Genomic DNA, 16,763 nt, shown 5'->3' with positions numbered 1-16,763 from the left:
TCAATTGTGGTCTTCTCCTGTGCTGAGACTTGTTTTCAATGATTTGTTCAGATGGTTTCTCTAAATTCAGATTTTTGTCAGTGATTCGTTCCATTGCCACGATAGTCAGAAATAATGATGAATAATGCAATAATTGGTTTGTATCTTATTGTCAAGTTCAAAGATTAGAAAAGGAAAACTAAAACAAGGGAGCCTATGCTGAACAACAAATATATTGCATATTGTTTATGCTTCTAAGGGTCCTATCTGAAGCAAATGGCACTGGAAAATATTGTCTACTATACATCTGCATGAGTTTCTACAACAACTTAGATTTGTACATTGATTTATCATGATTCGGTGGCTTGCTTCTATCCCAAACGTTACATTGGAATGTCATTATGTCATCCTTGATTGGTTGGAGAATTGGCATTGCCAAAGCACATTCAGTGGACACCACATCGAGCTGGGATATGTCCAGGGGTAATGTCGGTTGATGGTTGATTGAAATGCATAAATTAGAAGTATATTCGCTTACCCTGATAAGGATTTTTAGAAGAATAAAGTAAAACTGTGTTCTCATTATCATAGCTACCTAAGATTTTTTAAAAGCATAATCCTTCATTTAGTATCATGATAAGATCCTCTTCTAAGGTTAGTTGTGAACTGGTGAGAGTTTACCACAACTAGCCTAGGGTTGATTTTTGTGCATTCTTGTCTGGTTTCTACTTGAGAATCCTTCATGCAACACATCCCCACTCCCATGCAAGGGCAAAAATTGGGTAGTTTCTGTCCCCAACAAAAATAAAATTGGGTAGCTTCTTTCCCCAACAAAAAGAATTGATGCTTTACGTTCTCTAAAAAGGTTGGGAGTTATCAGTACCAGTTGGGAAAATTTGGGGACGTGGCCTTTCACACTTAATGGGGTTAACATTGTATCTTAACACTCTAATCTGTAGGTTTTTAAATTGTATTTTAAATCTCTGGTCTATACTTTGTACTGAAGGGGAATCATTCTAACTTAACCAATGTAGTATTTCATCCATGGACCATGATAGAAAATCCTCTGCCATCAATTGTACATTAGCCACAGAGCAGATACAAAGTCTTATAATTTTGATTCAAAATTAATTCCCAATTGAATTGATTCAGTTATATATATGCTTTCTTGATTATTTAAACTTTATTCCTATTTGATTGGCAATTTAACTTTACTGCTGTTAGAGGATGCTGTCTATTCTGCTAAAACAAAACCACCAACCAGACATTGCTTTTTGCTCCTTGTTTGAATCGATTTTTGTATCCACTTTCCACTGTCGAGGATTTGGCAAAGGGATCTTGATGTTCTGTGGTCTTCTTCATTTCATTTTTTCACAAATTCGGCTGTGGTTGGTTTTCTTCTCCTGGTTCTTGATCTCAATTGTGGTCTTCTCCTGTGCTGAGACTTGAGACTCTGTAGGAGTTTTCTTCCTTCTTCATGGGCCTTCTCTGTCGCTATTGTTTCTATAATTTTGGTTCCTTTCCTTTTGGTTGTCTTCTAAACTAACCGGGTCTTATTTTCGTCCTCTCAACTTTTTGGATCCCACAGCGGGCCATCTATGGAAGATCTATTATGGCTCTGAATGTCCTTCCACTTGTTGTACCTTTCTTGTGCAGGCAGTCATTAGACACCCTGCATCTTGGCAGAGTCTGCATTTGAAGATTGTACTTCCATAGTCATCTCGCTGGGTTCATTGAGATCCTTTCAAATTTAGGTCAACCCTATGAGGCATTCCTTTGTTGACAGTTCTACGCATGTTCAGGTGCAATTGAAGATTTAGAGATCTATTATGGCTCTGAATGTCCTTCCACTTGCTTTTTGCTCCTTGTTTGAATTGATTTTTGTATCCACTTTCCACTGTCGAGGATTTGGCAAAGCGATCTTATGCTTTCTTGATTATTTAAACTTTATTCCTGTTTGATTGGCAATTTAACTTTACTGTTGTTAGAGGATGTTGTCTATTCTGCTAAAACAAAACCACAACCAGACATTGCTTTTTTCTCCTTGTTTGAATCGATTTTTGTATCCACTTTCACTGTCGAGGATTTGGCAAAGGGATCTTGATGTTCTGTGGTTTTCTTCATTTCATTTTTTCACAAATTCGGTTGTGGTTGGTTTTCTTCCCCTGGTTCCTGATCTCAATTGTGGTCTTCCCCTGCGCTGAGACTCGAGAGTCTGTAAGAGTTTTCTTCCTTCCTCATGGGCCTTCTCTGTCGCTGTTGTTTCTATAATTTTGGTTCCTTTCCTTTTGGTTGTCTTCTAAACTAACCAGGGCTTATTTTCGTCCTCTCAACTTTTTGGATCCCACAGCAGGCCATCTATGGAAGATCTATTATGGCTCTAAATGTCCTTCCACTTGCTGTACCTTTCTTGTGCAGGCAGTCATTAGACGGCCTGCATCTTGGCAGAGTCTGCATTTGAAGATTGTACTTCCATAGTCATCTGGCTGGGTTCATTGAGATCCTTTCAAATTTAGGTCAACCCTATGAGGCATTCCTTTGTTGACAGTTCTACGCATGTTCAGGTGCAATTGAAGATTTTACTCTCCTTGTTGGTCTTATGAAATTTTATAAATTGACCTAAGAAATATCTGAACTCTTCCATAAGAACTACTCTTTTACATTACCCCATAAAGAAAGGAGAAACAGAACGTCAAGGTCTCACATTCACAGCAATTTCAAGAGTACCTTCTCTACAAGATCTCCGGATTAGCCCCGCATTCAGTTTCGATCGTTACAGTAAAATGAAGGACAACAAAAACATTGCTCGCAGAAAACACGTAGAAGAAATTCTCTGTTCAATGCCGCCTCCAGATAATCTGCTCCAACCCATATTTTAACATCACCAAAAGGTTTCCTCCATTTATTTACCTCATTCTATTTCATAACATACTTTTCATATATTTCAACAACAACCAAATTTAATCAACATTAATAATTAAGCAAATATTAGAATGTCTTTATATTATCATACATTTCATTCTAACATTTTCTTTGTTTTGCAACAGGACATATGGACTCAGAAATAGCATACCTAAGCAACTACAAGTGAAATGGCAAGCAAAAAATATGCGTCTCCAACTACGCATAAATCTCCAATGGTGTTCAGTTTGCCATTATTCACTATGCATCTTCCACTAAGCAAATATTAGAATGTCTTTATATTATCTATACATCTCATTCTAACATTTTCTTTGTTTTGCAACAGGACATATAGACTCAGAAATAGCATACCTAAGCAACTACAAGTAGAATGGCAAGCAAAAATATGCGTCTCCAACTACGCATAAATCTCCAATGGTATTCAGTATGCCATTATTCACCATGCATTTTCCACTAACAATATATAAATCCCCATGGCAAAGGTAACTTCATTTCCATTCATTCCAAATTCATTTTAACACAACTCACCTGCAAAGTATTACTAATAAATTTCCACCACTGATTTACATATTACTAACTTTAACAAAATAAATATTTTGCAGGTCCATTACTGCTTCTTCAGGTCTTCGATGCCTCCGACATGTTTTGATACAACTTCAAATATGGAATGACAAGCACAATGCTCTTTAGAATATTATATTGCTTCTCGAACCTCTTTTGTTACAATTCATTATTTGTATTTTCCATTTGAAACTTAAAAAAGGAAGTTTCAAGATCAAATACCATTTTGATAGTTTATGTCTTCACAACCAATTCATTGTCAATGGGTTTTTAACATATTTTGTTAACAAAATCAATTGATTTTAATGAATATAATACATGTTTTCAATATATCTTCATATTAATTTAATTTCCCGTTTGAATAATGATTTCTTAAATAACCCTATCCAAATCAATATGGATCCTCAGTTGTTGTTCACGTGAATTCATTCATTCGTTTACCTTCACATTCAACTACGCAATTTTTACCAAATACAAACAAAGGTTTCTAAACAAGTTCAATGGATATTTATGCCTACATGCATTCCATTTCGTAGCCACTTTAACCCCCAAAATCGGTTTTCGACATGGCTTCCTCAAATTAAAACTCAGAATCATCGACCCTTGCTTTCAAAAAAGCCCACAAAAGCCCATTCACATTTCAATATTCTTCCACACACTATGCCTTACGGCGTTTCCTTTGCAACATTAGGTGCAAATGCTAGTATGTAGTTTATCATTTTTTGGGGGCTTATATGAGTAAAATATCAACTCTCATGAGGGACAGGTGCAGATTTTTTATGAACCGGCATTGTTTAAATATTTTATATAGTGTATTATTATTATTTTTTAATTTTTTAATTTTTTTTGGGCCTACATGAGTAAAATTTACTTTGTAAATTTACTTTGATGTCAGACAGACAAAGTTACACCTCCTCAGAGATTTGATTTAAATTAATAATATAATAAAATTTGAGATTCTTGAAATTTATGATAAAAAATTGAGATTGGATAGCAATTATGGGATTTGATTTAAATCAATAATATAATAAAAATGTATAGTTTAAAGAGGCAATGTTTTTATTGGGAAAATAATGGAATTTTTATTATTATTTTTGATAAAATTCTGAGGAAATTTTTGAAAATTGGAAATAGAATTGTTAAGTTTCAAGATTTTGGGTGCACAGTAGCGATACACAGGATTTGATGATGCCGAATCTATTTCCACTTTAAAAAACTATTTAAACACTTCCATAATGAAATATTTTGAAAAAAAATAACATTATTATCTCCATAAACAACTTTAACAAAATTTGATTGATTGATGAAAACTAAACAACATCACACAAAATATTTGATGTACACCTCATTCATTAGAAAACAACCAAAACCTTCTGGGAGTGGGAGTATTCTTAACCCATTGCGACCTGCCGACCTTTGTTTTCTGCACTAAATTCGAAAAGCTCTCGAGGTATGATCTCACTTTATTTTGCGTCACAAGCATTTCCAATTTATCGTCTTCTTCGTTAACCGAAACTCTCCCATGGGTATTTAGGCCGGTGTGGGGGTACTGCGACAAATCGTTTTAGGGCTTCTTATATGGGGCCTGGCAAATTTCAGTGGTAAATTTTTTTTTTTTTTTTATCGGTAAATAACTAAATCTATTAAGAGAAAATATAGTACAACCAGAACTTACATCCAAGAGAAGCAAGAGCCTAGGCAGCCGGAAAGGATGTGCTATCCACGTCGGCTCCTAGAGGAAGAGACAAGAGTGATGAACAGAGCAAGAGGAAACTAGAGAACAGAGTGGCAGAAGCGAGCCGGCAACCGGAAATGATAGGACTATCAACCTCGGTTCCGGGAAAAGAGAGAAGCAAGCAGGGAGCTACAACTGGACATTAAAGCTTAAGCAGCATAATGGGCTACCCTAAAAGAGTAGGGGTCTCAACACGATGCTTTTTCCCTTTCCTTTTTTTAACTTCAACCCAGCCACTTTGGGGTGGATGGGCAATTACAACTTGCAGATTGGGGTCCTCCCGCGGGGAGCCCTCCTTTTCTGAGTCCGAGGAAGAGGACAAATGGACACGTTTCTGGGCAATGGCTGAATCAGAGGAAGGCGTCAGGCCCTCGGTGGAGGGGGCAACAGAATGAGGGGCCTGTTTCAATTCTTCATCGCTATCTTCATCTTCAGAACTGGAGGAATCTGAATCCTCGACTGGAGGAGGAGAGCATGGAGCCCATCGTTTAGACTTGGGCTTGGAGTCTTCAGCCTTGTTCTTTTTTACCGGGCGAGAAGGACAAGTGTTCTGCAGATGCCCAGGTTGTTGGCAATGACGGCATCGAAAAGCAGTGTTCTCGTAATCCAGTGTCTGGGTCCAGACGAAGTCATTTATCTTGAGATTGATTTGCTCTGGAAGGCCCTTGCTCAGATCTAACTCCACACACACTCTTGCATATGAGTAGAGGCCTTTGGATGCCCTCCAGAAATCTCCATGGATAAAGCTGCCCAGTGTGTCTCCTATAGCTCTGAAGACACGAGTATTCCATAGATGGGCAGGGAAGTTTGGAAGTCGAATCCATACCGGTGTCTTGGTAATGACTGCAGAGGCTGGATCAAAATCTGGAAACCAGGGGGTCAAAAAAAGCCCTGCCGTACCCATGAACCAAGGTCCTTCTTCGATGGCCTTTTCATAATGCTTAATGTTATCGAAGAGAACAATGAAATAACCTTTCGAGCAGAAGAAGATCTTACAGTGATGTGTCCAGTTTGCATGGATCCATGCATAGAGATCCTGAGATCGAGGCCACAGTCCATTAAATCTGCAAATGATGGCTCTTTCTGCAAATACTTGATGCTGGGAAGCCAACTCTTCATGCATGAGTTCAACCGAAGGGACTTCATCATTTTTTTCAACTAAGAAGGCCTTAGATTTAAGGGCTTCCGGGGGTTTGGGGTTCTCCGAGTGAACTGCGTCCTTGTATGAGAAAGGCCGGGTTGAGGAAGCTTGCCCTGCTGCACCACCTCTCAAACGGAATGTCGCCACCACCAAGCTATTTCTGGAAATGCTGTAAGCAGAGAGGGGTTGAGGATTTTCAAGTTGTTTACCTTGAAAGAGAAGTCGCAGCAGGCTGGATGGGATCCCCATTCTGCGCTCTAGCTTCAGAGTGAGGTCCTGTACCGAGTCTGACGGGCGAACCCACTGCATGATGGTTCTGCCTGTTGGTTGAGCAATCTGGACCTGAAATGAGTCAGATGAGGGTTTTGACCCTGTGCAGATCTCTGTATCTGGCCAGTACATGGGTTTTTCTGCCTTCTGGATGATCAGATCTGGCAGATCTTTGTCCGATCTAAATCTGGGACTGCGATATGTATGGCCGGTGATTGCCTCAGATCCATGCAGAAACCCTGCGAATGAATCATTTTCCGGCTTACTTTTGCCCCATTCCAAGGACTGCACGGAGGGTAGCAAAGCCAGAGCCTTGGCCTTTAGTTCTTTATGCTTCAGCTGCTTTGGGTGCAGCGATCGAATCCAACGGAGGTAGCGTTTTCGAGCCAGCGCAGTAGAGGCCCAGTCATCGATGGCGGGGGCGAGGAATGCCTTCCCTTTGACTCCTCGCAAGCTCCAGTCGGTCTCAGAGTATACCTGGGGTGCCTCCACGGCTGCAACGAATGTGCCAGACCTCACTCTTAATGTTCTCCAAGGCGCTCTGATCTCCCTTACGCAGCTCCTCCTGTGCCGTTTTCTTTTGCTGCTGGGACGAGTTTCTTTGAGGGCCCGGGTGTCGAGCACGAGACCACCAAACCCTCCTCTCGCTCTTCGAACTCTCTTCGCAGCTATCCTATGTTCTCCAGGAAAGTTAACCGCGCGATCTTCCTTGTTTGCGGCAGCATCAATCCTGAAATGAGCCTCCTGATCTTCTGCGTTGAGGGCAAAATCCTTTGATCTGAGCCTGCGAGTCTCGATTCCATCCGCAGCCGGGGTGATCCGAGTGCTGATGGCGGCCGAGGGCAAGGCAGCGGCGGTAGCAGAGCTAGGGTTCTCCATCTCCATAAGAAAAAACTGATCAATTTTGTCCTCTCTTTCGATTTTTATCAAAGTCACCTCAGAAAGAGAGTCAGTGGTAAATTTATTATTATTATTATTATTTTTTTTTATAAATCCTTCTCCCTTCCTCGGGGTTTTTTTTAAGTCGCAGTGGGGTTTCTGGAGATTTTCAAAAATGTTGCTGAAATTTGATGTTTACTGTTAATGTTCCAATATTTGTACTTCATTTCAGTTTACAATTTATCTATATAAATAAATAGTAGATCAAATCCACGTTAATTCAGGAGATTATAATTCGATTATCAACATCCTTCTGGGAATACTTCCATAAGTAAGGTTCTAAAGGTTGATTTGATTTGCCCAATCAGGAATGTATCCATAAGTTCATGGAAGTTGATTTGTAAACAACTGGACCGTTTACAGTCTCCAGCAGTGTGGTGCAGCTGATGTTTGAGAGGTATCGACAAATGCAGATCTCGTTTAAATTAAAACAATGCATGCACATCATTTGAGATGCTGTTGAGCAATGTTCACAGATATGAGAAGAAGAAAGTAGAAGAAAGATATTAGAAAAAAAGTAAGTAGAAGAAAGATATTAGAAAAAAAGTAATGTTTAATTCAAGAATAGATAAGATTAAGTATTTAAAAGATATTAATTGTTAAAATTCTAAGTAATCTATTTGGGATTTGTAGGATACGGGATTGAGTGTTGGACACGTTGACCCCAGGAACAAGACACATGTACACAAATTCTCATTAATGATACAAATTCATTGATTTCAAACATAGATTTTCATCTAGATATAAGTTTTACTGTTTACAAAGTAAGTTAGTAACATTATAGCATGCATAGTACATACAAAATTCAAATACATGTCACATAAATGATAAATCAATAAATCATAAATTCTAAATTCATAAATGATAAATCATAATACATATTCAATTCATCAATGATCCAATAGGAAAAAGACAAGATAGTAAGATAAAGACACTGACAATTGTAGTTTTCTCATTAAGTCATCAAAATCAAAATGTGTTACATAGGTAGTGCAATGCCAATGGAAAATAGAAATAGAAAATACAAAACAACTACAGATATACAAGCTTCAAGGGAGTAGGTAGCCCATGACTCATGAGTCATCAATCCTCATAGTCATCATCAGAATGAGCATCACTGTCCTCATCATCATGGTCACCACTGCTCTCCTGTGCATTGTCCTTCTCCCCTGTATCCATAGTTGTCTCTGCATCTGTTGGTGTGGACGATGACCTCTCTACAATATCACCATCATCAATTCTAACAGGTTCTAGCATTGGATCATTGAGATCCATGTTGACCAATGCCAACTCAACACTGCTGTCCAAACCCATATCATCAAGAAAGACATCCAGCATCTTTGTCTTTCCCTTAAACCACTGTTCCCTTTGCATGTAAATAAGACGAAGCTTGGTGTGCACATACACCATTGTCTATGCCCTGGATTGCTAAAGTCTGCGCTTCTTAACACTATACAAATTCCCATATGTGCTCCAATTCCTCTGGCAACAAGAGGATGAAGTCACCTGAGAGAGGAGCCTCATGGCTAACTGCTGTAGATGAGGGCTTGTTGCCCCATGATTTGCCCACTAAGAATAGGGTTTCTTAACCCCCCCTGTCTCTAATCACATCATATCTTGCAAATCAACCAGTGCCAGTGGAAAACTCTACAAATGCATCCTCCACCTCATCAATCAATGCTCTATCCTGAAAAACCTGCATTAATGCATCTTTCCTCCCTGTGAGATTTCACCATCCATGTGAGGGAAGGTCCACCATTTAACCACTCATGGTTGTAGTATTTTGGGTTCAATGAGTGAGCCAAACAATGTAAAGGTGTGCAATTCTTGTCCCATCTGCTGACAAAAATATCTTGTATAGTACCACAGAAGGCCTCTGGTGATGTCTCATACTCGTGGCACTCACTTTGTAAAATAATGCTCCTCATAGACTCAATTATGGAATCCCACTCTCATAAACCTCTCCTAGGATGAGTTTGTCTGTATCTGCAAATCGAAGCAAAGAAATGATAGGGTGCATGATCTAAATAATTAGATCTACCCTCCCACACCAAGTATCATCTAGCATTGTGTTCTTCACTCTTTTAGAGGCTAGTTGATCTATTTTTCTCCAAAAAGACCAACTCTGAAATAACCATGGCCCCAAGAAGCAGCCTTGAACTCCCTCAACCTATTCAACATGATGATTGAAGAGGCAAACCATGTATCCGCGATCTTCAACAATGATGGATTATTGTACTCCTTGTAAATAGTGAGGGAATTTATACGATTTTGTACAAAGTTACGGATATGTCGTGCATCCTCAATAATGATACCAATCCAAAACACATTAGAAGCAATGGATTTCAATGCTAAGTTCAATGAATGGACAATGCAAGGTGTCCAAAACACTTTTGGATATTTAGCTTCCATAATCATGTCAGCAGCCTTGAAAACAAGTGCATTATTTGTAATGGCTTGCACACAAGAATCAACACCTACATCTTCAATAACTTTAATAAACAACTCACCCATATATTGTGCATCCTTGTATTCTCCAAGTGTATCCACTGCTTTCAAGAAAACTAGACCATTCAAGGAAGACACCATGAAGTTGATGAGTGGGTGTCGCGCTGGATCTGTCCATCCATCAGAAACAATGCTAACCTCAGATGTTGGCCATGATGCTTTAATAGGTTCAAGCATTTTTTGCACATCTTTTTTTGACTTCATCAATAATGTGGTTCTAAGCTTCTCTGAATTAGGAGGCAGATACGATGATGGAAACCTGTGAGTTAGAGCTCGACACATATCAATAAATAGAGGTGAGTGTGCAACATTAAAGAATATGAAGTTTTGATAGAAAAGGCAATGGTGAAATCAAGCTCTTCCCGTTTCTCTTTTTGAAAAATCTTGTCCATTGGACCAAGTGAAATTGCCTTTCTTTTTGCTGCTTGCTTGTCCCCAAATAGAACTCTCAAATGGAAATTTGTTGCTGCCTTTCCTAAAATATGGAAGGGGGTCATCATTATTGGTTTTTTATTTTTATTTTGCAGCCACATTTGCCATACCAATAGTGAATTCTTTTTCCATTTCTTTCCTTTTTGGTAGAGGAATTTGTGTACAAGCTCCAACTCCACAACTTGGTAAAGCCAACAAATGTCCTTTAACACGAAAATATGTGCTTGTGAAAGTATTGTGGCAAAAGTAGCATCTCCAATTCACATTGCCTCCTCCCTTCCCCTTGCTGCTTGGCCCATTCTTTCTTGTGACATATTTCCACAAGAGATATTTCTCAATGTTACCTTTAGGAGGAAGTCTTACCTCAACATTACTTGTAGCAGAGTTTGATGAAATTGGGGGAGGAGGGGCATCTCCAATGGGGACATTCTTCCCCTACTTCCCCCCCTAATTGTTGCCCTTGATTGAGCCATGAACACTGTAAAAAAAGAAACAAGATATGCACAAATCTGTAAAAGAAATGCATATACAAATTACTGTAATACAAATGTAAAAAAATAGAGAGGAAATGCATTTACTTGTTGCTTGAATCTCCTTGAAAATGCTCCAAACCCTTGGCTTCTTGCTCCAAACTCATAACAGCAAACCTACAACTCACCTCTTGCAAAAAAAATGACACAAAATGATACAAAATAATACAAAATAGAGGCATTTCCGCCCTTTTATGGCCGCGCGAGTCTCGGTTTACCGGATTCGTGTTCGGATTTTGTGACACGATGTGTCCGAATGGGGCACGATTTGGATTCAATCGTGTCCCATTTGGATATGACGTGTCACGAAATCCGGACACGAATTACCTCGAATAGAATCTGATTTGTTGAATTCGAACACGTGGCCCTCAAACAACGAATCCAGTGTCTGAGCTAAAATTTAATCAAGTCATTCTTTAAAAATAATTAAATTGGAGAAGCTTCTCCACCACACATCATACACACTTTACACATTTCCCTGTTTATTAAAATCTGGGGAAGCTCCTTAGCCACACATTAGGTATACAATATACTTTTTTCTATTTATTTTGCATATTCATATGCATTTTAACATTCCAATAAAATAAGCTTTTGGAATTTAAACAATCCATTCAATTTTAGTATATAGAATCCATAGTTTTAAAACCTCGACTTTGATTCTGCACTGGTCGAGGGTCAACTTCGACTCAGACTCAGACTCGGTATCGACTCGGCCTAGTTGATTTCAATGATTCGGTTTTTGTAAAAAATACATTAAATATTTATTTGTTTTTATGAAAAAACATAATTTTAACAATTTTCATTCATTTTTCCAAACTCAAAGCATTAAAATATAGAGAGACGACAACATATGATCAAAGTATGTTTATGATACATCTATTATATCAAAATGACACCCAGTGCAGTGTCCAATACATGTAATATATAGAGATCAGAATAAAAACGCATAACCAAGGAGGCTCTAAATGACCTCTACGACAAAACATCACTGGTCACTAGTCACTACTGCTAGAGAAGCCAACATCATCTGGCTCAGATTCTGAATCAGAGTCAGACAAAGAAACCCATGGCTCCTCCTCATCAACATCTCCAACTGCAACTGTAGAAGTAATTGCACTAGCAGGTGCAACAACGACATGCTCAGATAAGCGAGCTATGCGCTTGCGTCGTGGCTGAGTAGAGGAAGTGCCTGCAACTAGAGGAGTTGGTGTTGGGCATGGTACTAGTGGATCTGCATTTAACTGAACATTATGTTCAAGTAATGCCTTCATCTCTAAATCGAAATCAAGAACAATATCTTCATCAGGGTCAAACTCTGTTGATTGACTCTCCACTACCCAATCTGATGTTTGTTTAATATCTTCCAACACAATGGGATCTGTATCAATTTTTTTGTTCAACAATTGGTTGTGTCTTAGCCAAAGATTGTATTGGATGTAGACTAGATCATTTTGTTGTTTTTGTTCCAAATTGTTTTTCTTCTTCATGTGAATCTTTTCAAAGATAGACCAATTGTGCTCACACCCAGAGGCACTGCAAGTTTGACTCAAAATACGAATTGCAAACCTCTGCAATTGAGGACAATGGCTACCAAATGCCTCCCACCATTGTGCTGCAAAAAACATAGTTGTGTAATGAGTTAGCTCGACAAATTATATCCAACTTTCAAATTATAAACAATTTAACAAAATAAGAATTTGAAAATTGAACTTGTTTACTTGGCTCATCTGCTTCCCCTACAATCCTTGCAAGGTTCTTGCCAAAGGTGCTTGTGGCTCTACTGAAACAAGTGACCTGTTGGTGTATCTCCAGCTAGTCACTCTCCTTGGGGACCATGCGCTCAAGGCACTCAATCAATCCATCTCTAACCTCTCCAGTCAAAGCTTATGCCTCCAAAACTTTATAATGATACTTTGGGTTAAAAAAAAACTAGCTGCATGTATAGGGCGATGGAGTTGATTGTTCCATCTTTGATCAATTATTTTCCAAATGGGCCCATACTTACGCACTCTATCCTTGTATGCTTCCTTTATTTTTTCCTTTGCTTGATCCAAAACTTCATAAATGAAACCCATAGTCAATCTTTCCCCATCCACCAACCACAACACCTTAACTAGTAGCAACAACCTTCATAATCTCTGTTGCCTTTTTTTCAAAATACTTCTTTATTAACTTTTTTTTTCACATCTTTGCCATCTTGCAAGCCCATTGACATCCATTCCATTCATCACTGGAAAACATCCTCTGCAAGTTTCTATGTTGGGAAAACATAGATTGCAATGTCAAAAAATGAGTTGCAAATTTAATGATGGCAAGCCTAACAAAATCCTTGGCCCTTGTGTTTTTCCTCATCAGGTTCAAAATTTATGAGTGATTGTAGATATATTTTGTTATGCTTTTAGCATGCTCTACAATGTTTTTGATCCAATTTATTTTACCAATATCCTCAAGCATGAGGTCTATGCTAGCATCACATGGGGTCCAAAAGCTGGTTTTGTGTTTTTACGAGCAAGAACATAGTTAGAGGCATTATTTGTGATGATCTGAGCAACATTAGCCACCCCCACCTCTTCAACAACCTCATCCAAACGCTGAAACAATAAGTGTGCATCTTTCACCCTATCAAATGCATCCACTAGTTTTAGAACATGGTTCCCCATGGACAAAAGATAAGAAAATTTATGATGATATGGTTCCTTTGATCAATCCATCCATCTGAGATGATGGTACATCCTGTTTTCGTCCATGAGTTTTTGAAATTTTTCAAATATTCATTAATGGACATAACCTCTTTTTGCAAAAAAGAGATCCCCTTAACTCATGCATAGTAGGGCCTTTAAAGTCATTTCCAGTGGAAAATATGGCATCAAACATAGGTTCATAATATGGTGAACGAGAAGCATTAAAGGGGATATCAACATCATACCACCATTTAGCTATGTAATCACAAACAATTTCTCCCAATTCTTTCTTCAAATGGTCATCTAGAGTAGGTTGCAGTTGACCTCTATTAGCTTGAGAACCATGTGCACTATTAGAGGGAGAGGAGGGTGTGAATGTGAAATAACTTTTGATATCATCGTTCTTTTTAATTTTACCCTGTTGTGGTAAAAACACAACACCCCCCATTATTGATGCGTCCACTTTGAATAATGGGGACCCTTTCTATAAAAATTTTGGCTAAACGTCTTTTTGGATTTTTATTTAGTTGATTGCCCTACGCTTTTGTTAATTTTTAGTTTTCTTTGGATTTTTCTTTTGATTGCTTTGTTAGAATCAATTTTTTATAAGCTTCCCATTGACGCTTGTTTCCCCTCATTTGGTCAACTGGTTTGAAAATGGACCTCATTTGAAAGTCTGATTATTTATGTAGCCTGGGTTAAAAATGCATAAAACGTAGAATATTGTAGTTTGTAAATAAATTAGCTCAATAGTGCATTTATTTTAAATATTAATCCTAGTTACTTCTTACTAACATTTTTCCATTTTTAGTTATGCAGCCAAATCATTAATTATCCAAATTTTAAGAAATTCACTCTAAATTCTTAATCAAATCTTAATCTCGAAAACCCAAACGTAAGAGTGGTTGTAGTTTATATTTTTACTTTTATTAAGAGTGGCTGTAGTTTAGAAACTTAAATTCATAGAAATAAAACCAAAACAAAATTCATGTTTAAAATTAAATTTTAAATTAATTAAATTAATTAATATATTAAATATAATTAATTTAATTAAATTAAAATTAAAAAAAAAAAAAACATATAATAAAATTGTTTTTATCGCATCGGAAGTTTTATGTGACATATTTTAAAAACTCCGATATCCCTCATCCTCCCGATGCGATATGCCAATATCCCTCTTCCTCCCGATGCGATATCGCATCGGGGAATTTCGCTTGACCATTTCCAAAACCACATCACCCATCCTCCCGATGTAATATGCCTATCGATTGCGAAAGTTAAAATGCATGGAGTATTAAAGTAAAAACATAGAACAAAGGGGCATTAACCAAATGTTGTCGCATCGGGGCTTTTATGCGAAACATGTTTTGCAACCCCTCCATCCTCCCGATTGCCGATAAGCGAAAAGGCATAAAAACAATTCATTAAAGTTTTGTATGGTTTGTTTTAAACGACTTGTTCTTTAACTCTTACGAATAGTGATAATGGTTATGTTTAAAGTTTTATATATATAAGGAGTGGTGTAGGTTAGTATATTTAACGTATGGTGTAGGTTAGTTTATTTAACATTATGGGGTAGGTTAATATATATTAAATATTAGTTAATATATTAACATGTAATATGTAATATATTATATTATTTAATTAATACATATAATATTTAATTAATGAATTTTAAATTAATCAGATTAATTAATTAATAACATTTAATTAAATTGATTAAATTAAAATTTAAACATTATTTAGATTAATATTAATTAGTTTTTTTAATTAGATTAATATTGATTAGTTTTTAATTAGGTTAAGTTTGTTTATAAATCGCTAATTAGATATCAGTTAGTTAGATTAATAAATAGGTTATTAATAATTAGTTTAGTTTATAATTAACAATTGATTTATAATTAATTAGAATTCTAATTTAGGATTTAATTTTTAATGAGAATTTTGATTTTTAGCCCAGCAACAGAATTTCCAGATTCATATCAGATTTGACCCATCAACTTTGGAAGCTCATAAATTGAGTTCTACTTGGCCAAATGAGGCCCAGGACAGCTCATTGGAAAGAGAAAATCAAGGAGAACATTTTGAAGGAGGTTTCACCAACAGATTTGATCATTTATTGGGCCAAAAATCAGGCAGAAGATCAGGCTCCGAATTTTGAAAACAAAATCAATTTTCTGAGTTATTGTTTTCAATTTCATTTGTCCAAAGCCTCTTCTAATTGCAGATCCATTGGTCAATAATATCATTTACCAATCAAACCATTCCAAGCATCAATACAGAGCTTATATTTTGTTTTTAATTATTTATTTAAATAGAATTTGATTGGGTTTGATTTAATTGCCAGAAATGATATTTTGATTGCATTTTAATTTATTTTGATTTCTTTTGCAGGAAAACAGTGGAAGAAATATGGAAAAAGAATCTCAATCAATGAGAAGGCTCCAGCAATTGAAGATCAGAATTAGGAGCAAGTAAAATTGGATTTAGTAAATTTCTCTTCAACAAACTCTTCTCTCAAGAATTCCTTGACAAATATTATAAATAACAGATTGCAGAATGGAATAGGGGCTGCTCTCCTCTGCAATTTTAGACTCCATGAAAGCACTATTGTAATTGGAATTTAGAGTTGTAGGAGGGAGGAGTGAAAAATCTCAGATCTGGGGATTATTGAGGATTTCCCTTTGTATATTGAATTATGCATGAAGAACAAAGCTTGCACTATTGTGGCTCTAGTTTTGAAAGCAGAAGTTCAAGCAATGTAAAGGGCTGTTGGAGACCAAGGACAGAGAAATGGATGCAATAAATTGGTATTTTTAATACTACTGTTTTAAATATCAGTTTCATTTTTATGGTAACAGGAATGTGTCATTTTATTAATGTTTGTGCATTATTGTCAATATGGGTAGTTTGTCTCAATGTTGTTATCATGTATCTCTGTTCTTATGAATTAATTTCTCATTTCTGAGTAACTATTTACTCAGAAATCTGCTTTATTAAAACTGATTTATTGAGTGGTAATATGTTGTGAACTATTTCCACATATTATTGTTTAGTTATTGGAT

The 16,763-nt window shown here is 37.0% G+C and overlaps 1 protein-coding gene across 2 annotated transcripts in view; it reads left to right on the top strand.

Annotated features, from left to right (window-relative positions):
- LOC149165890 (uncharacterized) overlaps window positions 1-16,489 on the top strand; it is a 125,581-nt gene extending 109,092 nt beyond the window's left edge. For both annotated transcript variants that reach the window (XR_016260793.1, XM_089432415.1), the window contains one exon: window positions 16,093-16,489. Coding sequence is in view for 1 of the 2 variants with exons in the window: in XM_089432415.1 (XP_089288541.1) it covers window positions 16,093-16,135 (43 nt within the window). In the remaining variant the exon portion in view is untranslated. The remainder of the gene's footprint in view (window positions 1-16,092) is intronic.
- The last annotated feature ends 274 nt before the right edge of the window (window positions 16,490-16,763 follow it).

Source organism: Pinus tabuliformis, chromosome 5_1 (assembly GCF_031772625.1).
Source record: "Pinus tabuliformis cultivar Carrire ecotype Pingquan chromosome 5_1, CPIR1, whole genome shotgun sequence".
Classification (NCBI taxonomy): Eukaryota; Viridiplantae; Streptophyta; class Pinopsida; order Pinales; family Pinaceae; genus Pinus; species Pinus tabuliformis.
The sequence above is the reverse complement of the archived record's forward strand: the minus strand, read 5'-3'. Positions and strand labels throughout refer to the sequence as shown.